This window comes from Magnolia sinica, chromosome 11 (assembly GCF_029962835.1).
Source record: "Magnolia sinica isolate HGM2019 chromosome 11, MsV1, whole genome shotgun sequence".
NCBI classification, from domain to species: Eukaryota; Viridiplantae; Streptophyta; class Magnoliopsida; order Magnoliales; family Magnoliaceae; genus Magnolia; species Magnolia sinica.
The window spans coordinates 2,958,163-2,986,098 of NC_080583.1; the positions used below are offsets into that span (position 1 = coordinate 2,958,163).

The 27,936-nt window shown below is 40.9% G+C and overlaps 2 protein-coding genes and 1 non-coding gene across 3 annotated transcripts; 1 reads left to right on the forward strand and 2 right to left on the reverse strand.

Annotated features, from left to right (window-relative positions):
* Positions 1–15,046: 15,046 nt before the first annotated feature.
* LOC131218574 (RING-H2 finger protein ATL65) lies at positions 15,047–17,371 on the forward strand. Its single transcript, XM_058213185.1, has one exon. It carries the CDS (start codon positions 15,332–15,334, stop codon positions 16,442–16,444), a length of 1,113 nt encoding a protein of 370 aa, XP_058069168.1. The 5' UTR covers positions 15,047–15,331; the 3' UTR covers positions 16,445–17,371.
* A 4,413-nt stretch (positions 17,372–21,784) lies between these two features.
* TRNAD-GUC (transfer RNA aspartic acid (anticodon GUC)) lies at positions 21,785–21,856 on the reverse strand. Its single transcript has one exon. It is a non-coding gene; the product is annotated as a tRNA-Asp (tRNA).
* A 2,371-nt stretch (positions 21,857–24,227) lies between these two features.
* LOC131218239 (oxygen-evolving enhancer protein 1, chloroplastic-like) lies at positions 24,228–26,423 on the reverse strand. The gene is made up of 2 exons (XM_058212916.1): positions 26,094–26,423; positions 24,228–25,032 (listed from the first exon to the last, which is right to left on the reverse strand). The coding sequence occupies exons 1-2, from the start codon at positions 26,332–26,334 to the stop codon at positions 24,281–24,283; spliced, it is 993 nt and encodes a 330-aa protein (XP_058068899.1). The 5' UTR covers positions 26,335–26,423; the 3' UTR covers positions 24,228–24,280.
* Between the last annotated feature and the right edge of the window lie 1,513 nt (positions 26,424–27,936).

The window sequence follows — 27,936 nt, forward strand, 5'->3', positions numbered from 1 at the left end:
TAAACTATGGGCAACTTCCACTCACCCAAAATAAACATCCGGACATTTTCTTATAAGGATGCATGGGGACTTTAGCTTCTAGTGTAGATGATGAATGAGAATTAGGTATATCATTTAAACAGTTTTAATAGTTAGAAGAGACCCATATCTAATAATGGGTTTGAACAGTGCTCTGTGAGTCTCACCATGATGTATGTATTTTATCCACACCATCCATCCATTTTTCCAGCTCATTTGAAGGCATGAATTCAAAAATGAGATAGATTAAAATTTCAAGTGGACCACACCATAGGAGCAATGGCGATTGAATGCCTACCATTAAAAACTTCTTAGGACCCACAAAAGTTTTAGATCAAACTGTCGCTTTGACCCAATCAACAGGTTGGATGGCAAATGAAAGCCTAGAAAGTTTTTAATGGCGGTGTTGAATCACCACTATTTTCCTATGATGTGGTCCATCTGATTTTTCAATCTACTTTATTTTCAGTCTCATTCACTAAATATTCTTTTTCCAATGGTGTGGTCCAAAATGGACAGCAGCATAAAATACATACATCATTGTGGGGGCTCAAAGAGCCACTCTCAATCAGCAATCCGCGTCCTATTTAATTAACTTTCCCTCTGAACTGCTTTTTCCACTCACAATCACCATGCCATGGGCCTACAAAAGCATGTATCATAAACTACATTTACATGGAGATTAGTCACTCGTCTATGAGATTAGAAGGCCACTCGTGACAATCCCAACAATCTTCCGTATGATAATCATTCACGTTGGCTACAATCGTGAGGAGTAAGAAAACAAGTTCGGCTTGTTTATGGTGTGAGTAGCCCTCCAACCTTATTCAATATATGTTCCTATGTAGAGCTCTACCCGCACATGCAAGGGTTGTTAAAGTCCATTCATATACATTGATACACTATCTTTTACCAGCTCGGGCTTTTGAAGCGAGCGGTTGTCTGATAAAGTTGACCCCTAACTCATATTTGCATAGTTTTATGTTGTAATTCCGAGCCACAATAAATTTAGATCAATATTAAATATTATAAATTCGGATTTAATACCATTGTCAATCATGCACTTTGTGCAACCATGTCCACTGAAGATAGAATAATCAAATAAACAATAATCAATCAACCAAATACAAACACACAATATTTAACGTGGAAAACCTTTGTGGGAAAATACCACAACACAAAGTAATAGAAATCTCTAGTTTAATTAAAACTTTAAAATTACACCACTCACCTTCTTTGATTATAGAAGTAACCTAATCTCCTATTGCAATGCGCACCATAGAAAAATCTCTATCACTTTAGAGTAATCATTTCCCAAGTGTAGAAAATCCTCTTAACTTGCAAAACCCTTGTCTTCTGAGAGAAAACACTGAGTCTCACCAAGCCCTAATTGCAACTTGGCTTAAATATCCTGACTTTCGTAAAATTGCATAATTTATTTGAAGTACGAATGGCACCATCGGTCAGACCAACTTGGATTAATAGAACATGCACTGCTCCTAAAAAACCTGTACCCTAGTGGTCAAACCGATATAACCCTGCTTCAACGTCTAGAGTGAGTAGAATCCAAGGCATTTACACGACATTTAACATGTATGGACGCTACAAGGTGAGGAGATAACCTGACAGTCCTGCCTCACCGGATCAAAAAACTCTATAACAGGTACAATAGGGCCGCCATGTCACACGTGTATTAAACACTCCATCCATTAGGTGCCCCTCAATGTTTGGCCCAATGTAAAAAATTTTAAAAAAAATAATCAGCCTGATTCACAATTCAGGTGGGCCACACTACAGGGAACAACAACTATTAAAATTAAAAAATTAAAAATTAAATTTTTTTTTTAAAAAAAATACCTATCCAACCTGTCTATCAGCCAGATCCAAAACTCAGCTGGTTGAGCCACACCACATGAACTTAGACCTTTTATCCATGACCTTACATTGTTACTCATGGTGTGGCCCACCAAAATTCTGTATGGAGTGGAATTCTAGACTGTATTTGAAAATGATTCATCTACTCATGAATGGAATTTTAAGAAAAAAGGTACACTCAGTTTTCCATGAAATACAAGCAGATCTTCACATGCCGGGTCCTACCACCATTACTACATAGGGAGAGAGATCTCAGTTATCCTGGATTGGACTAATTTGTAGAGATCTCGGTGGGACATACCTGATGAACAGAGTAGATGCCACACGCACAAACGGTGGGCCCACATGACTCGGGTGCTGTGCCGGTGGCTAAGATACCTATTGTAGAGGAACCCGGTCCTATCTTATACACGTGTTACTCATTTCCAAGTGTGATCCATTGCTCCCGTGGTAGTTTAAGTTACAGTCTTCCTTGTTGAATTGGGACACTTGAACACTATGATTGATTGATCTGGACCATCCATTAGGTCTAGCACACATTCCATTGGCCACCATGCAAAATGTAACCTAGATCGGATGATCAAATCCATTAGCTGGCATTCTTTTTTCACAGCCATCTATTTTCTAAGCCAATCATGGGATGGTTAGAAATTAGGTTTATCTAGGGGTGTACATCGAGTTGAACTGAGGCTAGCTCGACTCGGCTCGGCCATTAATTGACCCTAGCTCGAACTCGGCTCAGTCCTTGAGCATGACTGGCCAGCTCGGCTCAGTCAGTAGCTTGGGCGAGTTCGAGCCGAGTTGGCGCCAAGTTCAAGCCGAGTTCACCTATGCAGCATTTTCATCAACACATGTACTGCACCTTCAAAATCCCAATATATGTAAAACAACAGTAGTAATTTTAGAAGTATTTTATCAAATACCTTTTAAGCAACATAATAGTCAAGAAAAAAATAAAAAGGCATTTATTTCATATACATATCTTCCTTGCCACCAGCCACACCTCGTTGAGTCATTTTATCAAATATTTGATGGGCATCAAAAGTAATCGGGTCACCTAACTGGTTCAATCTGAGTTCTATTCGAGTTGAGTTCGACCATGTCGAGTCGAGCCAGGGCCAGCTCAAACTCGACTGAAAACTCGAGCTCAAAAAATTAGCCTGAGTAGCACGAACTCAGCTTCGAACCGAGACAAATCGAGCTTTTTCGAGTTGAGTCGAGCGAGCTAGCTCGATTCATGTACACCCCTAGGTTTATCTAATAAAAGTGAATCTTCTTAGCCATAACCAATCTATGATGAGTCCCAACAAATGGATGGATCCTATTGTTGATGGGACCTAAATGATCTCAACGGTCTACTTGGTAAGCTATTGATCAGATGGATAGAATCTTCTGATCGGGGTGATTTTGTGTGGGGGCCCATTAAATTTGTGTTGGACCTAATTGACGGCCTGGATGAATCTATCAAAGTGTCTAAACGTCCTGATGCAAATAGAGGTACCATATAAGGCTTCCCATTGAATGCCACGAGGGTACATGTACCGAAAACATGTGACATCCCTAAGAAGACAGTAAGGTAACACTCGGTAGAACCGGAATATGGTAGAGCCATCGCACTACGCTCTACACGTGGCAGGTTAATTGTCAATCAGGACCGTTGATGTAGTGGTACCTACTATAGATACTAAATCGTAAAGATACACATAGATACGATGATCCTAGCCATCTGAATAGTAGCATTTAATCTAACGGTAGATGAGAAAACTTATCAATTGTCATAATCAAGTACTTCGAAGTGTAGGAAACTGATGGTTAGGGCTGTCTGGTAGGTGTCAGTTTCGAAACATATGCCATCCATGATGAGGCCCACCATATGGACAGTCCTGATCGACACATCTCACTCCTACGTTCTTAGGGCTCTACCGTATCATCTCTTGCGGCTCAGTAGGAATTAAATCCTCTAACGTGTCTAATGTCCTTAGCTTTTAAGGGTAGGTGGCCCACCTTGATGACGGTTCTGGCCATTCCCAATCTACCCCGAAGTGGACCCCACATTGTATAACCAAAATTTAAGTACTCTAACGACTTTCCACCTACCCTTTCGTCAAGAACTAAAGTACAAAGACAGATAGGGGGTGGATGATTTGGGCCGTCCATTGGATTGGTCTCATAGTAGGTATGATCATCGATGCATCGCTTTGTGAAAACTTGTATAAATTGGACAATGCTGCCAATCTGATTGGTGGACCACTTTCCATTTTTCATCTACCCTCATCCCAATTAATTGGGGTCAGCTACATGAATTGACAGCCCGGATCATCGACCGCTTATCCCAACTAATTGATCGGCTACATGAATGGACGGCCCAGATGAACGACCCTTTATCAGTCTTTATACTTTAGTGCTTGACAAAAGGGCAGTGGGGAAGTGGTTAGAGAACTTTTCATTCAGTGCTGGTTATTTCCTCTTTTCCTTTTTTTTTTATTTTTTTATTTTTTTTGTGCTCATGGATTGGAGATCATCTGGGCCGTCAATTAAGTCCACCGGATGGGCCATCAAGATCGTACACTTTTTGTCAAATGCAATGATGAGCAAGTGGATAACTTTTTTCCTTTATGTTGAGGACAGCAGGCCGCACATGGTGTATCTGGTGATCGTCACCGTTGATCTGGTGGGCCACTGTGGGAACGGTGTATACGGAAAAATATCTCATTGATTGGACAACTCCTAGCATCATTGCTGTGAATTTAAATGGTTCAATCTGGACCGCTGCTCTTACCGTTCCTTTCGTAGGTCGCTTATCAAACGTCCATGACAGTTCACTCCCTGGATATTTTTGGCTAGTGGCTATCCATGTGATGGCCCACCAGATCCATGGTCCCTCGGTGGAATTCCATTAGGACTGTAAACGGGCCGGGCCTGAGGTTCGTTTCAGCCCAGGTATGGATCCGCCGGGCCAGCCCTATTCAAAATTTCGATTTTCTTTGCCTGGGTGTGACCCACTGACAGCCTAACTGAGATTCCCTCAGATCTACGGACAGGATGAGTTGATTTGTCGCTGGTCCAGGCCCATCTCAGAAGACAGAGGCCCATCCCAGGCCCAGATAGCATGGCAGTCTGGAGCTAGAGCCGTACATGAACCGAACTAGCTCGGTTAGCTGGCTTGCTGGCTTGACCCGGCTCAAAAGAGTTCAAATCAACTCGGTTCGAAATTGAGTTCGAGTCTAATTCAACTGATTTTTCGAACTTAAAAAACTTTCCGGCCAATTTCAACCTGACCCGAGCTTGACTCGACTTAGATCAAACCCAAACAAATCCGATTACTCAATTATTTTTATATTGATGTTGCTTACCAAATGTTTCATGAAATGGAGTATCAACTGATGGCGAGAAAGGTATAGATATATATGAAATACTTATATATCTTGATTTTGATATTGCATATTGAGTGTATGATGAAATACTTGTAAATTTCATCATACAATGAAAAATTGAATGTACACTCCACGTATTTAAAAAAATGCCACACACACTCCATCTTAGCTTGAAATGACTGGAGCTGTTGACCTAACCAAGCCGAGCGGGCCACACATGCCAGTTGTCAGCTTTCCCAACCATCCATTCTCTCACCACGCAATGCCCACCCAATGAATCAAGCTGTTTGATTTTTGACACTGTGGCCCCCACCTGATGGACGGCCCAAATCACGTACACACGAGCCAGGCTGTCACATTGGAAGAGAATGATTTGGATAGATACTCTGGCGAGTGCTGGAGCGTGCCTCAGCATGATAGTGACATATTTGTAATTACGTAACTATTTCCATAATCCCTTGGGTTTGAGAAAAGAGAGTGGTCCAATCCCCTCATACCACCATAACTTGTATATGCTCTTAAGTTCCATCGGGAGACTTAGAAAGTCTAAACGGATGATCTGAACCGTCCACTATGTTCAGAACACATTCATTGTGTAAAAATCACAATCATAATGATCAGACGGTCCAATCTATCCGTAATTTGGCCCTTTTGTTTATATAGCTGTCCATTTGAAAACCTCATATACAGGATGGTTAGGATTTCATAACAGAATTGATTAGAATAATAAGATATCCATCATGGAATCGAACTAACAGATGTATGAAATTTTTGATTGGGCCTATTTTTGTAATAATAATCTTGACCATCCATATGAGATTCTATTGATCGGACGGTTAATACTTTCAGATCATTGTGATTTTTATGTGGTAGCCAATGATATTTGTGTTGGAGATAATGGATGGTCCAGATCAATAAATTGTACGGCATATGTACCGATTCAACTAAGAGTATGACTTATGGAAAATGCTACGACGATTCACTGGGGTTGGTTCCTCGGGACGATTCTCTAAAAGAAAGCGACACGTGTCATTGATTACTTTAAAAAAGGGCAGATTTCTTTGTTAGTCTTTCACCATTTTAGAAAACGGGAGTGACTTAATATCGATAGGGATTGCTAGAAAATGGTGGTGGTCCAAATTCAAAGAATGTTAATAATATATTATCGGTGAAAATCTTTTTTTATGGTCCATCCACAGTTGGGTCAGCGATTTGGACGATCTAGATTACTGTACATCTAAATCTTGTGGACGTTTGAAGAGTCAATGCCATTTATCAATGGTGAATAAGCAATAGAGGACACCACTATTTAAGCTTCATCAACCACTTTGATGTGTGTGTAAAATTCTCGCCGTCCATTTCTGTGAGACTATGGGGACTTGACTGTGAAAATCAGGATGATAAAAAACCAAGGTGGGCTACCATCACAAGGAATAGTGAGGGTGCCAAGGCCCACAATTGAAAACCTCGCTGGCCTCCACAAAAGCTTTTGATTATGCCTACACACACACTCTCTCTCTTCGTCCTCACCGCACGAATGAATTAAATTGTTGTGATTTTTGAAATATGCTGGAAAATAAAAGATTTTAAATTTAAATTTAAATTTTATAGATATATGAATCTCTACTTAATAGCTAGAGCTAGGCTGGACTGACTCGACCCAAACCATAAAGCAGAGTCACGTACGGATCGAGTAGCCTCATCCATATCCGAATCCCGACCAACTCAAGTTCCAGTTTCATAGTAACTCGACCCAACTCAAACCGAAACTCAATCTAAAACCCAACTCGATCTGGGATCGGGTAGTATATAAGGCAAATTTTTTACTTTTTATCTCCACCTTAACCCTACCCGCGCCGCACCCAATCAGAACCCAGCAGCTCTCTCTCTCTCTCTCTCTCTCTCTCTCTCTCCACTCGTCCAGCAGCAGCAATCCACCCATCTGTCAACACAACAATCCACCTATTTGGTGGCAACAATCCACCAGTCTAGCAGCAATCTGCCCATTTTAGGTCAAATATAATTTTTTATTTCTCTGCAGTGGTTCAAGCACTCACTATGGTGGTCCCGGCTAGCTCAATGTGGGCCCCACATTGATGCATGTGTTTATCCATGTTGTCCATCCATATACACTCTTTACATATGATATTCGATTTATATATGTGTACACGAGACAAACATTTGTTGTGAATTTGGTTCATTGATTACAATTTGACCCGATCTGAATTGTAGCCAACTCGATCCGACTCGGTATCTTTGATTGAATTGGACTCGGTTCGGGTCAGCCCAGCTAAGATCCGATTCAAATTGAGTCAGGCCCGTTGGATTCGGTACCAAGTCAGATCAAGTTCCAGCCAGGGATTTAACAAAACCGGATCGAGTCGAGTTGGACCTAACTCAGTTTGGACTCGTTGCCCACCTCTACTTATACTTCTCAAAATTCTATAAAAGTGAACTCATAATTTAAGATGAGGATTTATATGATTGATTGATGTTGCCTATAAATCATTATTTAAAGTTACATAGGAAGTCATTGACAAAGTACAGGTAGCGTGTATGTGACTCGTATATCTACAGTGCTGTCATACACATGAACTCAGTGGTTGTCTATGTGAAACTCTTATGTAGTTAATACACACAAACTCTTCTGTGGTCTACTTCAAAACATGAGTTCATCTGCTCATGATGCTTCCTGCTTTTCATATTAAATATATATTTTATGGATAGCAGTGGTGGGAGTGGGCATACAACCACCCATCCACTCTGGAACCCACAAACTGGACGTCTCAGATTGAAGCATACGTGTGCCAAACTACAAGGGCTGTGTATGCAAGCATAAACTATATCATGATCTGGCAGAACAGGTGTAATTCCTCGACTCACAGTATATGGGGCCACTTTGATGCTAGTGATAAATCCACCCTATCCATCCATTTTTACAGCTATAGGACATGAGCTCCAAAATAGGAAGATCCAAAACTCAAGTGATCCACACGGCTCGAAACAGTGGGGATTGATCCACACCGTTGAAACATACTTAGGGCCATCATGCACTGTGGATTCGAGGGAATCTGAGGGTATTCCAAATCTATGGTCATTTGGTAGGGTAGATTAGAGGGTATTCCAAATCCTCACTTTTGCTTAGATTACAAATCCTCCTGAGTTTTGTTTTCCCCCCTTATTTTTAAAGTATAATTAGTTACATGTGTAACATGTGTCACTAATTTACTATTCTATTGTACGGGTTTCCCCACTGATGATATCTTAAAACAATCTACATCACTAAAATTACATTAATAAAATGATCTTTGGCTAGTCTCCGACTACATATTTCAATGGGCTTAATACAATTCTATATACATTACTAATTAGTAATTAAATTCAAACTCCTACAAATATAATACATAATTTAAGTGCATAGATATTTTTGCATTATAGGGATTCTAAATTAGCGGTGCCAAGCACAATTGGAGAACTCCAAATTCAGGGTATTCCAAATCCATGGGCTAGGTATTCCGTATTCGCAATGTTAAACTAGGCCCTAAGACCACTAAAATTCTAAATCATGCCAGCATTTTTATGTTTTCATTGATATGAGTGGGAATGAGTTTACCAATAATTTAGATGGCAAATGTTCTCTCCACATTCCTATGGATAAGCTTATTTGAGTTTTGGATCTACCTTATTTTTAGGCTCATGCTTTGCATGATCTAGCAAAATACACAGAGGAAAGATTTATCACAAACATCATCATGGCCTCAATGAGGTTCAGACGGTAAGGTCGAAATTCTGCATGGAGCAAAAGATGTGTCTGAAGCTAGGTGGGGCTCACTGAGATGTTTGTAAGAAATTCACCTCGAAGCGGATTGTGTACTGAGTAACTTATCACACCAAATGTATTTAGTAAAATTTGTAGAGTCCACTATGATTTATATATTTTATCCACTCCATCCATCCATATTACCATATAATTTTAGAGCTTGAGCCCAAAATTGAAGCATATCTAAAGTTCAAGTGGACCACACCATAGGAAAAAGTGTGAATTGAACATCTATCATTGAAAAATTCTCGGGCATCATAGAAGTTTTGGATCAATTTGATAATTTTGTTTCCCTACATCCATGTTTGTGTGATCTTATAAACATATTGATAAACATTACTGTGGGCCCTAGCAAGGTTTCAATAGTGGAAATCATTATTCCCACTTAGAGGTGTACACAAGTTGAACTGAGTCGAGCTTGGCATAACTCAACTCAGCTCAGCCACTGGCTAACCCCAGCTTGAACTCAGCTCGGCTTGGTCCTTGAGCCTAATTGGCCAGCTCGGCTCGATTCGATCAGCAGCTCGGGCCAGTTCAAGGCAAGATGCGGCATTTTCACAAACACAAGGAGTGCACTTTCAATTTCTTACTGTATGTAAAACAGTAGCAGCTGTTTACAGGTATTTCATCAAACACCTTGTAGGCAACATCAAAATCAAGAAAAAAAAGGGTTTTTTTTTTCATATACATACTTTTCTTGCCACCAGCCGACACTTCGTCGAGTCATTTCATCAAACACTTGGTGAGCAACATCAATATCAAAGTTATCGAGTCATCGAACTGGTTCGATCCAAGTTCGATTCGAGTTGGGGTTCGATCCGAGTCGAGTCAAAATTTTTTCACGCTAAAAAAATCAGCTCGACTTAGTTCGAACTCAGTTTCGAAACAGGTCGAATTGAGCTTTTTCGAGTCAAGTCGAGCGAGCTAACCGAGCTAACTCGGTTCGTGTATAGCCCTATTCCCACTGTTTCCTTTAGTGTGGTCCATTTGAGATTTGGATATGCTTCAATTTTGGGCTCAACCCCTTTGATGAGCTGGAAAAATGGATGGACAATGTGGATAAACCACATACATTCATGGTAGGCCCAACAAAGTTTACTCAATACAATAAAAGCGTGCTGAGTAACTCAGTCAACAATACGATTTCATTCACGTCATTCATCTGTTTTGCCAACTTATTTTAAAAGATGAGATAAAAATGAGGTGGATTCAAAACTCAAATGGGCCACATAATAGGGAAAAATGAAAGAGAAATGCCTACCCTTAAAACTTTTATAAGGTCAAGGGCAATGTTTACATGCCATCTAACATTTATTCTCACCCAAATAAACTAAAAACACAAAATTGTTAGCCCTGTTGTACTCCAATTTAATCAAATTGGACTACTCCTGTGACAGAGGGTTAAGATTGGATACACGTGTGTGAGTAGGATGCATAAGCATGTCAGAGTCTGTCTAACTTAAGCGTTCATTGAATTGTTAGTGTCCCCTTCATTAAGACAGATAGATTAGAGACTGGTATCAAAGATCTAGAGTCCTCTCAGCCACCAATATTGCACTCCTTTGAGGGGACTAGTAAAAGGAAATGAGGTTAATCCTTCCGAATAAATTCTTTTTGCCTTGTGACAATAGACGTGAGTCTACAGCTTTAAGGACTTGTTATTTCACTAATACTTTAAGTTCAAAACACTTCTCAAATGAATTAAGATACACGTTCAAATTAAATAAGACAAAATGTTGTTGATTTCATTAGGTATTGTGAAATAATGTTTATTACAACTGACAACTTTCGAAACAAGCAAATGAGTAAACAAAATTGAAAATGGATAAATACCTGATACCCTTATTAGAACAGACGAATTGAGGAAAGTATAATCAACCAAATTAGAACTTAGAATATCACGATTTACAACTTAAGATTGCAGAAAGACAATCTCTACCCCTAAGGTACTATAGTGGGAGCCATTAAGTAGTAGCTAAACTAAGATAAGCTATGCTAAAAAAACATAAAAGATAACTTGATGTGTTTGGCATAGGGCTTCGAGCTCTTTTTCAATTGCTCATTTTATAGATCATCAATGAGGTGAAACCCTCGTTAGAGTTTTTTTGTTACTTATGAATCCTTCAAACTTACGTCACGACTTTTGGTTAAGAAAGTCTTGTAGAAATATTTGAAAACTCTTAACAGGAAGGTCTCCGAAAAGCCTGCAGACGCCAGATATTAAATTCCCACTTTTATATGTAAATGCTCCCTGATAGAACTCGCACTACCCAAATGAGCATCATTCTTTAAGATCCATCATGATTGTTCATCTAAGTGACTAGGTCTAGAGCACTCAGTTCCTGACTCTATAGTGATATTTGACACCTACTACGGATCTATTATTGGCGATGGGTCACACCCGTTGGATTAAGATCTCCCATTCTTTTGGTTATAATGGGACTTCAATTGTTGGATAAGATCTCCCAACATGACCTCTGGGTAATCTCTCTGTTTCCTTTGATCTCCTTGATGAGTGGCCCTGATCTGTCCATTATTAATATTTTATCAGCCATATTCTCGTTGCTCATTCTTTCTGTTCTCATCGAGGCATGGTTGTGTAGACACTCCACCCCCAAGCTGATAAGCTGATTGAGTTTGAACTGATGGATAGACAACCAAACCCCAATCCTAAACCTTAACCCCAAAAGTCTAAATCCTATGAACCTGTCCTAAACCCTAAACTCAGCCTATTCAACCCCACAAGCCAGTCAAACCAGTCAGCATAACCCTGAACCCTAAGAACCTAAAACCCTAAACCTTAAGAACCCAAAACCCCGAAGCCTTGAGTCAATTCGGCAAGTCAAATTACCCAGTCAACTCACCCGGTCAGCCTACCCAATCCCACAACTCAATCAACTCACTTAGTTAAACCTAAAACCAAGCCCGAACCCAATCCTAAAAGCAAGCCCAATCGAAGAAATGGTTGAAACCCGAAATCAACAACCTTCACAGCAGAGCCTCCACATGCTTGGAGGATGCTGCCTACCAAACCAGGGAGTCCAAGTGGAGACCAACGTTAGTCAGGTTGCTGACACCCATGTTGCAATCCCTCTCTTTGGTACAACATCCCTCAGGCATATGGAACTCTCCTTTTTCAAACATGTATAGTTGATGTGCATTTACTCCGATACCCATCTCCTTACCCAAAATTATCCTTTTGCCACCTTATCTAACCCATGAGATGATGTCATGTGGTAATTTCTAACCCCAATCCTTCACTTACTTTTTTCCCCATAGGTTTAGCAGGAATTACAAGAAAACTGGGTAGGGAGACTATAAATAGCCCCCTTCCCCTTTCATTTCAATGATCCACTCCCATTTCCAACAATCCCTCTCATTTTAGAGACCACACACATTAAGGTCCATTCCTCCACCAAGGAGAGTGAGAGCCTAGACCTGATCTACTTTAGCTTAGTTAGAGTTTAAGCCTCCTAAGCCACGTAAGTTCAAATATGAGCCACTCAACCTAGCCTTGTAACAATATCGTTCATCCAAACATTCAAGCTTCTATCAGTTTAATAAAAAAATCCGAGCATTAGCATCGTGCAACATTCATTCCCTTCGCAACTCCATTGCTCCTCATATACATTAGCATCATAATGTATTTCGTCATTTTCTCACATCTAACTGGAGGACGCATGCTTTAAGATTTGCTGATATAATCAGATCTTGCCCACCAGAAACCTTAGCCAATTTGTCGTTGTTTTAGCACATACATTGCATTTCATCGTTTTCTCAGATCCAACTAGCAGATGTATATTCTGAGGCATGTCGATATAATTGGAGCAGGTCCACCAGAAACCTTAACCGGTTGGTCGTCGTTTTATCATAAGCATCCATATAGCATCAAGTTTCCCATACATACATACTTGCACCTTGCACTTGATCGTTTCGAACGTATGCTATGCAGCTTTTGGATATTGTCAGATTTTACCCATCAAAAATTCGGATCAGTCAATCATTATTACTATTGTATCACATTATATTTTCTGCACGTGAGAAATGCCATTATTCATTCGAAATTAGTCATATCTTGTGAAATAAAGACCGCACGTCTGTATAGGTAGATTGGGTGCCTAAGGGCCTGTTTGGTTTTCTGGCTCAAGTGTAATTATATTGTAAATGAGTAATTATTATTTACCAAGGTAATTACCTGCATCTTTCCCAATGCTGACTTGATCAATTACTTTTTAAGCACTTAAATCGAGGAATTTGTAAAATAAATATAGGGCCCATCATAATGTGTGTGGCTTATCCACACCGCCCATTCATTATGCCAAATGAATTTAAGGCATGAGCCCAAAAATTAGGCAAATCCAAAGGTCAAGTGGACCACACCACATGAAATTATGAGAATTGAATGCCTATCATTAAAAACTTGTTGAGGGCCTTAGAAAATTTAGATTAGGCTTTTATTTATATTTTCATTTATCCATGTCCATGTGACCCTATGAACGGGTTAGATGTTAAATAAACCTCAATGTGGGCCCAATAAAATAATCAACTTTCAACGGTGGACAAATTAAGTCCATTGTTTCCTTTCATGTGGGCCAATTGAACATTAGATCTTCCTAATTTTTTCGGATCAAGCCTCAAAATATTCTAATAAAACAGATGGGCGACACGGATATATTATATACATTATGGTGGGGCCCACGGATTTAAGTCAACATTTTTGGACCGGTTTTCTAGGTGAAATTACTCACTTGTTTCCAAACAAGTGAAAAAAAATGTAATAATTACTTCTTTACAGTGATTTACAGCAATTTACTTAGATTATGGAAAACCAAACAAGCCCTAACACCTTCTATCTCTGTAATCGCGGTTACTTCTTGTAATCTCTGGAACGTAAACTCATGAGTCATTTTAAGGTTAAAGATCTCCGGGGTCCTCAATTTTAAGCATTTTTATAGGGTCTAATCGATTGTATAATCATAATAATTAGTTCGTAGCGACTTTACTCAAGTATAACATCATTTTACTCCTTTAACTAAAGTTCTCGAGCGATGCAACCAATGAAAGAAGAGAGTTGATCTCTCGTCCCCTTGTGAAATCCGCCTTCCAGCGTCCACATGCTGTAGACCAAACCTGGATGATGTATCCGTTTCTCTTGATTCGGGTTTGAGCTGTGGTTGGGTTTGCTTAGACACCAGTCCAATCTTCAGATCTTTGGAAACTTCTTGAATGGTACAGTCTTTCCAAACGTTTTTGGGAGGATCTCCTATTTTGGAAGAAATGTGAGAGATGACCTCACTGAGAAAATCATATCTAGTTTATAATAACTTTTGCTCTCTCTTGACGGGTCTCTTATAAATCAGGTGAGCACATTGCCTCATCAATGAATGTGATAACAGTAGTCACATTACATGTGATGATTGGCTCTTGGAAGGCAAGTTTAAGAACTTGTGCATTCACATCTATAACATAATAAGCATTTACAACATAATGTATATTTTTGAAAAAGGAAAAACACGAACTACAATACTCTCACCTAAAAATGGCTGCATGTGATTGGCCCACATCAGGCCTCAAAAATAAGCATAAACAAGCCCAACAAATGTTTCAACAATAGTGCTTAATCTCTACTAGTTTTTTTTTTTTTCTTGTGATAGTGGGGAGGCTCACTTGAGTTTTGTATCTGCTTCCTTTCAGAACTTTATGTCCTAAAAAGATCCAACAAAATCAACGGACATGACCGACGGACAGGGTGCATTTTAACAACCATCACAGTGGACCGCACTTAGCGTTGAATCGGTAGGGTCTAACGCAAATCCGCATCCCTTATCTGGTAATATGGAGAGAGTGATGTTTGATAATAGGCACGATGAAGCTGTACACGTGACATTCATTAACTCAAGATCACATGCAATAAACAATTCAAAATTGATATTTCTTGTTGAAATCTGGCCATTAATCGGTTCCCATTACAACCGTCTATTAAATGTCCACGAGCTACCGTTTTGGAAAAAGATAAACATTGAATTTTTGTTTATTGTTCATCGAATTTAGAGCCTACAAAATTTTACAGTCTAGCTTAAGTTAATCTGATGGCTCGTGTACAGTCTCTTAAAACCAGAGCATCAACTATCACAGAGCCGAGTATCAAAAGTCTTCCCTATCAAATAACCGCACATCCCCGCGAAAGCGAGAGCGCGAGAGAGTGAGAGAGTTGTCAGCAGCGAAGGAGGAAGAAGGAATAGCGATGACACCAGCTAGTCCACCGGAGTACCAGTTCGAGTGGCCCGCACCTCCGTCAATCTCCCGTCAGCCGCCATCATCACTGACGGTCGATTTCAGCCCGCCGTTAATCGCCATGGTCGTCGTGGTTGGCACCGCCTTCCTGATCGTCGTCTACTTTCGACTCATCTCCCACCACCTCCTCCCGCCTCTCCTCCGCCGCTGGCGTCGCAGGCGTCGCTGGCGCCACCATCCCTCATCTCCCTCAGACGTCGAGTCTCCGACCGACACCTCCGCCAGCGGCGTCTTCAACACAGCCTTCCAATTCCTCACCCCGTACGGCCTCGACGAGACGGCGATCAAGACAATCCCCCTCTCCGTCTACGCCAAGGGCAAACGACGCTCCATTTCCATCGACAGCAGCGTTAACAGCCGTGACTGCGCCGTCTGCCTGCTCGAGTTCGAAGAGAACGACTGCGTCCGTACGCTCCCGGCCTGCGCCCATGCCTTCCACGTGGACTGCATCGACATCTGGCTCCGCTCCCACGCCAGCTGCCCGCTCTGCCGCGCTGGTATCTTCCGGCCAGAATCCCCCTTCCTGCCGCTGATGTCAGCTAGGATCCGACCAAGCCTCGACGACGTTGTGCTCAGAAGCCTCCTCCTCCCCAACCCGCCGGAATCCGACCCGCCGGCGCAGACTCCGGAGATCGTCCCCTTGGAGGCGTCACCGAGGAACGAGACAGAGAGGCGAACCAGTCGCCGGGATTTTCTCCTGAAACGGTCCTACTCCTTCGGTTTCGAGCGGAATCTGGCAGTTGATCGGATGGTGCTGGACACCGCGACGGCGTCGCCGTGGAGGTACCGCCGGGGAAACTTCTGGAAGCGGCCCTCGCCGTCACCGTTCACGTCGAAGGCTCGTGTCTTCTCCTTCAGAGGGATGAAATCCCCCTTCTTCCGGCGGAGGAGAGGCTTCTTCCCTCTGTCGGAAAGTGGCGTCAGATTCGCCGGCGGCGGTTCCTCCCGCCGGAGCAAGTCATTGACGAGCCCGTTCTTCGGCCGGTCCTCGGCGTGGTCGGTATCGAGCCGGATGCGGTGCGGTGACCCAGAAGCCCTACTGTCGCCGGAGAGGCTGAAGTGAAGTGATCGAGAATATCCGGTTACTGCCGTAGTTCTGACCGGGAGAGAATACAGTCGTCGGAAAGGATGACCGGGAATCTCCGGTCACTGCAGCTGGGGTCTAGTTTTTAATGGCGTCGCATGCAGGAATTAATGAATTGCTGGGAAACGGAGGCATTTAATGTCATAAATGATGGTTTGGAAAGCGGGAAAAGAGAGCTTTCGACGGAGATCGTGACGCCTCTTTGACGGGTTTTGCGGTCCACATGACGGTAAGGGCGTCAAATTCAAATAAATACGGAGTAATGATTCACAGGCAACCATGCATTAGGACACGTAGGCAATTCATATTATCAATCCAAACCGTCCATTCTTTCATCTCAGTCCCAATGGCGTGACTTGAGAAAATTGTACTTATCTGATGATCAAACGGTCTGATTGGTGGGATGGAAGAATTGATGGATGAGATGGTTCCTACCATGATTTTGAATGGACCGTACCTAATGGACGGTCTAGATAAGTGATGTGGATGACGTGGAATCCTCATGCAACTCGCTGCATGCGAAGGACTCCGTACACGTACGTGCACTATAGTATACGATACGCAGGGGGTGCGTAGTGCGCCTGGTTGTTGTTGTCTAGACAGTAGAATCGACCACACGACGAAGGAGAAAGCGGCGAAGGCGGGGTGCGTACGATACCATCCCCGGCGTATGGTTAGTATCATTCCCACGGGTGTGTTTGGAGGGGAAACGCATTTATATTTAAAAAAATCTCCACCCGTTGTTAGGTGGAACCCGCTTGCGGAAATTTACTTATTGGGGGTGGAAATATCAACTTTTGGGGGGTTGGAAATAACATTGCGCTTTGTATTTTGAAGGAAAATGTGCAATAATGAAATTATAGAATTATATATTTTTATTTTCAAATTGGTGTGTATTTGGGTTCATCTTTGTGGGTCCCATAATGTATGATCAGACGGTCCTAACCATCTTATTTCTAGCTTGTAAGTGGCCATTAAAATAGATGCAACCATCCATGTTTCATGTTCACGGATTGAAGGGTGTCCCTAACTTGATTTCAAATCCTCACGTTTAGGGCTTCTTTGGGAGCGTGGATTTGAAATCCTCTTGTTGTGTTTGGCACCTTAGATTGAGAATCAACTTTAATCCAAAAGTAGCTATTCATAGTATATTTGCAGGGGTTTGAATTTAATTACAAAATCAACTTTAATATCTCTAATTAGTGAACTTATGTAATTTATGACACAATGGTTGTAATAAGCTCGCTGAAATATATACTTCGTCAAAAAATAATGAAATTCCAAGTCTCAGATGGCCTACAAGTATAAGATCATGTCGGAGTGACTAACCAATGATTTTTAACCGTGATTTTTAACCATTGTTTTACATGGGCAATGTTTGAACGGTGCTAATCTTCGTATTAAAGTAATTATAGTGATGCAATTGATAATCTAATTAGTTGTAATCAAGGTCTCACCTTGGATTTGAAACCCCCTATTGAGGGGATTTGAAACCTCCTGGATTTGAATCCCTTGGTTATTTTATTGTGCCGAACAACCCAAGGGATTTGAAATCCCCCTAAATCCATGGTGCCAAATGATCCCTTAGTAAGTTTTGCAATTCCTTCCTTTTTATTTAGATTTACAATTGGTTCTAATTCACTACTTTTGCTCATTTTTTAAAATGAGAGTCACGTGTATAACATGTGCTAAATGTGGCCCATTGATTATATTCCAAAACAATAATATTTTTAACTGCATCACTGAAACTACTTTAATAAAATGATTTGTGCAGTCCAAACATTGTCCTTGTAAATCAACAATTAAAAACTGATCGGGTTTCCGATGGTTGTGATATATATATATATATATATATATATATATATATATATATATATATATATATATATATATATATATAGCTTGTAGCCCCATCCAATGCTTGTAATTTCATCATTTCAGTTAAAGTGATATTTCAATGGGCTTATTCCAAATCCAGGGCATTTTAAATCTAGGGAATCTCTAACACTTTGGTTGGGCAATTGTAACAATCCATCTAATGGCTAACAAGATGGACACCCAGATCCATAGCTCAACCAGCAGACTGAGTGGATATACCTCGTTTCGACACTTGAGGTCTTGGTATCGATCCCTAGTGGGGGTGGCTACCCCCCCCCCCCCACAAAAAAAAAGAAGAAGAAGAAGAAGAAGAAGAATTGAAAAAGAAGAAGAAGAAGAAGAAGAATTGAAAGATGGACAACCCAAATCATCATTATAAAATCTCGCTCGGAGGATCTAGATCTTATCTAGATCTTCCATTAGGTGGGGCAGCTTATTGTCATCAAGGCCATTTTTATTTGCTTTTAAAATGTGAGGCCACATGCTGCTAATTCTGTCAATGTGTGACATATTGTATTGAATAGTATCATTTCTATCAAACAACCACTTGAGCCTTCAGATGATGGTGCATCAATGTATTTTAAGGGTTTTTAACACTCCCCCGAACGTGCATACTTTTCCCGGCTCCTCATGGGAGAATATATTAAATGAGAATATTTGCTATTTTTGGAATTTAAATACATGTCACTCTATACCATGGCAAACAATTACTTGATCTAAAAGCTTGAACCTTTAGATGATAGTGTATCAAGGGACTTTAACAATTTCTATATTAAGGTTTCACTATCAGTTGGACCTGCCCATTCAAAGGACTTACTTGGTTGGGACTGGGTGAATGATGTTTTACTTTACATGGAGCTGCATTTTGAGCCCGCTTTCAAAAATAAATAAATAAATAAATAAAAGAAAAGGAAAAACATTCTTACTTTTATTGTAAATTATATTTCTCTTTCCCACGACTCCAATTGACATGCAACATATGCATTATATATAATGAGAGGTTGTAATGGGCAAGAGTGTTGTATGATATTGTTGTTCTTTTAGTTGTTATTGCTATGCATTATTTGAGGATGTGGGAAGGGTTTTAAAAACAAAATTACAGGATACAGGTTGTGTATTGACGATGCCATAGCAAGTTGCTATTGAAGGGTCCTATGTGAGCTCCATCATGATGTATGTATTTTATCTATGTTGACAATCCATTTTGCTAGCTCATTTTAGAGCATGAACCCAAAAATGTGTTAAATCGAAATATCAGGTTAACCACGCCATTGAAAACATTGGTGATTGAATGCCCACCATTAAAAGCTTCTTGGGAGCAACAATAGTTTTCATCAAGCTAATATTGGTATTTTCCTTTTATTAGGTTATAAAGACCTAATCAACAACTTGGATAGTGAGCTCTTACTCATGCCTCGGTGGTAGACTCACAAGAGTTTCAACACTAGGTCATGGGTTCGCGTACCTATTGTAGTGAAATTTAACCGGAGTGTGAGCGTGTGTTTTTTAAAAAATTTAGATGACAGATTAACATTACATTAGGCTTTAGGAAGTTTTTGATGGTAAGCACTCAATCACTACTATTTTTATGTAGTGTTATCCCTTGAGATTTGGATCTACCTCATTTTTTAAAATGGCACAAAGCTCATACATCCTTACATTTTCACTTTATAGGATTACCATTTTTACCTTGATTTATAGGGTGAAACAAATAATATAGTAAAATTAAATTATTATTGCTGTCAAATATAAGTGATGTCACCACACAATTACCTGAGTAAATAATAATTACCCTTCTATGGTCATTTAACGTTGTAATTTGAAAACTAATCAGGCCCTTGGATAATTTACAAGCTAAAGAAATGTGCTAAGTGGGAATCTATGCTTCTCCCCCAGTCTTCCAAGCCACTTCCTTTTCTCCACATGCATTGCATGTGCCATCTCTACTGTTTGATAAACCACATCAATTCGCTCTTTTCCCAATGACATCGGACGGTTAGGATCGTCCAATCGAGCAAACACCAGGAGCTTAAGTGAGATCTGACGGTTAAAATCATTCCATGCTCAATTCCATATATCCTTCCTGTAGGTGATCGCATTGAAGGGGATCTGCACCTTGAATTTGTGGACCTCAAAGGAAACAGGTGACAGCCTAAAACTCTCGAAATCAAACCAACCATTTGTCGGGTCCACCATAGTGATATGTGATCTTCACGTACAGATTCTCTTCGGTCGACATTCACTTAAATCGAAGACTAGGTTGATAGTACACCACCCTTTTAGTTTGTGTTGTCTCATCCATCCTAGAAGTGGCATGCACACATGTAAATCTCGAAACATGATCCATCCACAACAGGGCAATGGCCATTCGTATATGCCATCTGAATAATGGATGGGACCCCAGATCTTAAATACGGTTATATAATCGGATCAATGATCTATCTATACTTGGGGTAGCAAATTGGACGGTTCAATCTAAACTATTTTTACTCCACATATACAAACTGAGTATCAACTATTATACTCCGCCAGAGTATTGAAGTATTTCTTCATAATTAACCAGTCCTAGCATGACAGATTTTTATGTCATCTAAACCGTTTATCCAACTTGTCTCACTGTATGGATGGATGGTACAAAACCTACCCTTTGGATTGTGGCCTCTGAATGGATGGTTAAAGAAAGAATTACAGCAATCGTTAGGATCTTCTAATCTAGGATTGGGGGATGTACCATCTACGTGCGTATGAATATGATTCCTGTTTGTAGTCTTGATTGTGGCACGTGGATGGCCTACATACCGTTAAAGAAAACAACAAATTCGAAGGAAATGCTCAACTTGCTGGAGTGCACTATGTACGTGTGGGGTCAAAAGCAACCATTCATGTGTTTTCCGTATATCAGGTGGGCCACACATGGGGAGCACCTCCATTCATTGCTCCTGCACACGTCCTACTTACACATGTTACGCGAGTACGCTTGCACTTTGTACACTGGTTTGAAGGCTTATCACATATGGAAAAGAGGGCCTGATGAGTGTGGTTTCTTCAACTGTGGGCCCCACTAGGGAGACAGTCCGAATCTCAAGCCATTCATTCCTCAGCCGCCAGTGGCCTGTTTGCCACCCTACCAGCAACCGGTGGGTCCCACGGTCCGTTGACTAGCTTTACTTTTTAGCTAAATCATCAAACGGGGTAAACTTGTGTGATGATTATTGCTATGACTATCTCTAAATAAATTTTTGAAAAAAATATAAATTATGAATGGCTCAAATTCAACTATTAAAATCCACGGTTAGGATGAACATTAAAGTATGATTATTGGATAATAGATTATTCTTGCACTAAAGAGAACATGGACGGTTCTGATCATCCATCCATCAAGCATGTGGATCCTGAATCGCAGCTGAAATAAAAAACGAACACGCGTTTAAAAAGAAAATGCGCCGTTGCCGGGGATCGAACCCGGGTCACCCGCGTGACAGGCGGGAATACTCACCACTATACTACAACGACTTTGATGCTTCTTATTGGAAATATAATTTAATTAATACCTTATGAATAAAGATTTCAGAATGATATTTTCAGATTTTATGGGGAGCGTTGCTATGTTTTTGAGTGAACTATCTGTTTACTGGGCCTACTGATCAAAAGGTTGCCGGTATCTGATATACTTCACTTCTGAAATATGGCCCACTGAATCAATGGCCTTGATGAGTGACATATGTATAGTACAAAACAGCCATGAGCGTGTGTCATTGTAGGCTACCATGCGAAAGAGGAATTACAGGATGCAATTCTCTCAGACTTACAATTGGGGCTCATTTATTTTTATTTTTATTTATTTTTAATGTTAATGTGATGGGCTTCACCCCAAAAGGCGCAAAAATTCTTTCAGATTGGAAGATTCCAGCCGTTGAATCTTCCTCTTTTCTATACCATATATTACTTGCTTTCTTAGCCATCATAATTGTGGGCCAGTTACTGCACCAGATCCTCAATGCAAGATAAATTAGATTTAAAAATTACTAGTCAATCAAGGCCCTTACTTAGAATCTATGTATAAATTAAGCGAAGTTATCAATTCAAAAGTATATTAAACCCTTAGGTTATCATGACTCCACGGTGTCTGACCTACCATAGATTCCTAAATTTTAGATGGTATTGACTTCATAAAGCATTTCTCTCATGCTCCTGCTGCATCCCTGCTTTCAGTGAGCTGTGTCAGATCTATTTCATACATTCTCAAAATATTTTTGGATAAATATAATAATGATCCATCTCTAGGTGAGGACCTAGGATAGGAAATCACATTGTGTTGTTGCTACATATGATCCGTTGGCTAGATTGTGTCGAAACTGACTTGAGTTCTTCATGTTGTGAACTAGGTATGAACCGTGTAGGAATCTATTCATGTATGGAGTATAAATACAGTGTAAGATAGTTGCATAAACAGTTGTCTATGTACATATTAGGAAAAACATAAATGTAATATAATCATCACAACTGTATAAAATATTCATACATCTGTACCTAAGCATTCCTTTGAGATTACAAAAATCCATAGTTTGGGTAAAAAGAATATATGAGAAAGAGCCAAAATTTAAACCATTTATCTCACCTGACCTACCATTTGACTAGTTCTTTCAGCTTTCTAGGGAAAACGCCATTATCAGTTTACATTTGCAACTGTGTATTACCAATGAAATTAGTGCGGGTAGTCCGATATTTGATTTTATATATTAGTTTAGTAGAAGTTCCCATTGATTAGAATTTTAAATGCTTCTGGTTGGATATAGTCCAGTACTCCTGTTGATGTTGGGTTGGGATTGGGTTGACCCTCAACCTGACTAGACTTACCCAATGATGTAGAGTGGGTCAGAGAAACTTTCATGGAAAAGATGGCTCACAAAAGGCTGATTGGAGGCAGAAATGACCAGGATGATTAAAACCTTAAAACTGTTATATCTCGCAAACCAAAATAAGCTTTTCCACATGTGGTATATGATTTTGGAGTTGAAGAAGCTATTTTAGCCCACCAACCTTATCATATATGATTTTACAGTAGAAGAAGCTACTTTAGCCAACCAACCCTGCTATGTTGGGTTTCACGCGTCGGATTTGCGAGATTCCATCATATTGAAGGTAAAAAGTCTATTTTATTTTTATTTTTACTATAAATAGTAAGTTTTAGTTCAATAATAACTTTTGATCGAGTTGTAGGATTCATGCCCAACATGAAAATGGCTTAGAAAAATTGGGAGAATAACATGGTTAGGCCAAATTGGACACTATTTTTGGCCAAAAACTATAAAGCTTAGTAGGAATGATGATTTACTATTTATAGTAAGTCACGTTTTCCAGGGAGTGAGAGTATAACACTCCATCCTAAGTTTGAAATCATTATTTAAAGGATTGTAATTTGTTTTTTATTTTTTATTTTATTTATTTTTTTATTTTTTTATTTTTTATATATCATCAATCAACTTATTTTTCAATGTATTAGAAATTATTTTTATCTTATACCTTTTAATTTTGAGAAAATTCTACGAAATGTAGAGAGTTAAGTGGATTTGGAGTAGTTATCACTAAGGAAAACGGCGATCAACCTCATCATGTTTGCATCATGCTGGCCCAAGTTGTACCCCCATTATATATTATCTGTGTGGATCAACTAATCATATGCCCAACATGCACAAAATTCTATTCCTAAAGTGCCTCATACCTCATAATCATAGACATTAAATAATAATAATAATAGTACAATATAGAAATCCTAACCAAAAAAAAAAAACCAGGATACAAAAGTACAGTCCAAAACATGGTTTTAAGACTCGGACGAGTCGACTCGGATTTGGTTAGACCTGATCTGGCTCAACAGCAGTGAGTCACAAGGACGAGTCACCCCTGACAGAATATATACAGCAACCAAAACCCTACTCAATTAAGTTGTGCATACCAGACCCCTTGGATCTTCACATCCTTTGGGGGCTTGGCCCCCAAATCCGTATCAGACGGCTGGATACTCTCAAACACTCCAATCACCTCCCCTGAGTCTGCCTTGCTCTTCGTTACACTCAACGTAATCTTCCCTGTAGATGATGAGGGATCTTTTATATTCTCCTTCTTCAGCTCCTCCTCATCTCCCCTCCCTCCAGCCGGTAGAGCGACCGCATTATCATGCCCGGTGGACCCGCCTCGTCCCTTCGGATCCAGAAACGAAGAACCCCGATAAAACGGAACAAGGAACTGGCCTCCGAAACTCTCAGGCTTCCCAGATGCTACTAACTGTTTGATCGTGAACAAGAACGGGACGCGCTCTCCGCCTGGGAGCTGGACAGTGACAGCAGCGAGGTCGATGCCGTCTTTCTCTTCGAACTTGACAGTGCCGTCTGGAGAAACCTCGAACGGGCCCTCAATCTCGTGGAGGGTGTAGGTGAGACGGGTCATGAGCTTGGTTTTCTGGAACTCGGGCGGGGAGTTCTTGTTGACGCTCTCTGCCTTGACAGTGAAGGAGGTGGGTTCGAGGCAGAACTTCGTTAAGTTGTATTTGCCGGACTTGAAGGTGAATGAGTCGACTCCGCCTTCAATCGTGGGACATTGGTTCGCCGTGCCTGTTCCCTTCACTTCCATGTATGTCTTGCTCTGTATCTCGTCGTAGGTCAGGCGCTTTGGTAATCCTTCAGCACTAGCTCCCTGCCAGATAAGAAGATTTCAAGCAGGTTGAGAGCCGTTACTCCTTTCAAAGAAGGGCGGGAATTGGGTTTTCTTTATTTATTCATGTATGTGGACCGTTGGATTTGAAGGATCCGCTGTGAACCTAACAGCAACATGATCTGATTGGGAAGGAAAAAAGGAAAGAAAAAAGAGGTCATCTGATTGGGGGACTGTCATTGTGATTTTAATAGTGGGGTCCACATTTTGGACGAGTCAGATGGCCTTCTATTTCTTCCCCCTAACATACGGCATATGTAGAATATCTGATCCGTTGAAAAGGTGGTCCACACCATGATGATCGGCTGATATTAAAATCACGCTGATCCGTACATAACACAGTATCAATATCAACGGACAGCAGGTTGTACGTACGACTTAGAATTATAGTGTGGCCCACCCAATGTGCGCATCCTCCTGATTTTCGAACCAGGTGATTACAATGGTGTGGCCCATTTTATAATACGGCAAAGAGAACTGAGACAACAAGGGACGCAGTTTGGCTAGGGACGCTGCTACTACCAAGGTCGTTAGTGGTCGGTGCTATGTGGACCCCACCATGATGTATGTGTTTTATCCACGCCGTCCATCCATTTTGAAAGATAATTTTATATCTTTATACCAAAAATTAGATGGATATAAATCTCAGGTGGGCCACACCATGGGAAAAAGTAGTGATTGAATGTCCACCATTAAAAGCCTCCTAGGGCCCACTTTAATGGTTATTTGACATCTAACCTGTTGATTAGGTCATACAGACTTGGATGTAGGGAAAAATATATATCAGCTTGATCCAAAACTTTTGTGGCCGCCAAGAATTTTTTAATGGTGGGCGATCAATCAACACTGTGTGGTCCACTTGAGATTTGGATCAACTTATTTTTGGGCTCATGCTATAAAATGATCTGGAAGAATGGGTGGACGGCATGGATGAAACACATACATCATGGTGGGGCCCACATAGCACCGACAACTAGCCATTAGCTAGTGGCAGGGCAGTAGCCAATCCGTCTCTGACAACAAGGGATGCATATTACACACCGCGCAACAAGGAGCGCTGACGTGGCAAGCACGAACCCGGCGATCTTGGTGGCGTCGGCGCATTTCTGAGCCAAGTCTTTCAGTTCGGCTTGCAGCGAACAGGTCAACCTGGCGCCAGCCGGCTCGTAGCCGAAGGCCTTAGACACCTGCGGAGTGGATCTCAGCTGGAGGCCGCTACAAGCCGTAACGCCGACCTTAGCCGGCTGCAAGAACGTAGCCGCTGCTTGAAGAGACGCCATTTTCCTCGACCTTGGATCTCTCTCTGCTAAAACTTGGGAGATGGAGAAAGAGGGGGTAATATTGGTTGGCGCCGGGGTGCGAAGGATAAGAGACTGGATAAGGGAAATCTCATGTTCGAAGCTTTGAAGCTACGCCCCTCATGTCGCTTCTGCCACGTGGCGGCCCCTTGGAGGGTCTTGTGATATGGAGAGCAAATCCAGCTTCTGGATGGGACCCACATGGGGGGGTTTCTGGATGATCCCAACCGTCAATGTCCCACAGTTGCTGATCCTGGTCATCCGAACCAACGGTTGGAAGAAAATCTTATGAATGGTCCACAGTCAAATTGAATTGCCTGCGGATAAGGATATTGGGTGGTTGTGATTTTTGGATCATGGCCCATCCACGATCATCAAAGCCATTTGCACATTTCACTACAGCTGCGTGCTGCCTCACGTAGCACTTCGGCCACTGAACGATCATCCCGACCGTTCATCAATTATTTTTCATCATAATTGGGCAATGTGAGAAAATGGACGGCTTTTAACTTGATTTGGGCTGTACATATGATCGCAGATTGGGATTGGGCCTCAATTTTCAGCCGGGTAACCAATTGGGCTAGGCCTGGGCCTGGGCCGTGTCTGCCTGTGGGCCTTTACATGTTTCACTGGGCCACTCTACCTTGAAACTTCAAAGCTGTGCTTTGACGGACACCGATTTTCTACAACACTTGTTGAAGGGAGCCCAGAGCATGCGCAACAAAGGCCCCACCTTTGATGGATGTCTGTGCAACATCCACGTTCTAAGGAAAGAGCCAGGATGGGGATGGGACGCAGGGATAGATGTAATGATGTGAATCACTGTCTTCCTCAAGTGGATAATTACGCTGAATCTACTAAGTTTATCTGGACTCTTCACAAATATTCACAACGATTCATTGAATCTACGTGAAAAGATAAAAAATAAAAATAAATTCTAATAAATTTAAAATAAATTGATATATAATAAAAAACGAATTTGAAATCCCTTAACTAGTAATATCAAACTAAGAAGAATTTTCAAAATCCAACTCCAACTCAAACTCCCTGAAAAAACGTTTAGGAAGCTTACTTTTTCCAGAGGTCTTGGTTCTCGGCCTGGTACGGCATCTCCTAGTTTTTAAAGCTCTTTTATTGTTAGGCACAACTCCTAAAGTTCCATGGTCAAACTAAAACTTAATATAAAGAGTAAAAATGAAATAAAAAAGGACTTTCCACGGTCAATCTGATGAAATCTCACAAATACGGCGAGGGCAACCCAATGTAATGAATTGGGTGGATAAAGTAGCTTCTCCTATCCAAAATCATATATGGTACATCCAATAATTCATTTAAGTTTGCAAGATATGCTTGTTTTAGGGTTCTAGCGGTCCTGATCACTTCTGCCTCTTATCAGGCCTTCTTTGGACCATCTTGAACATGAAAGTGTCTGTGACCGCTTTACATCAGGATGCCCGGCCACCTTTGAAACCTTCCTGGGCCCACTTCACTGTTTACATGCCATCCAACTGATGGACGGAGTAGATGTGACACAGATGGTGGAACCCATAGAGATTCACTTTCATGCTTAGATGGCGTTTGTCC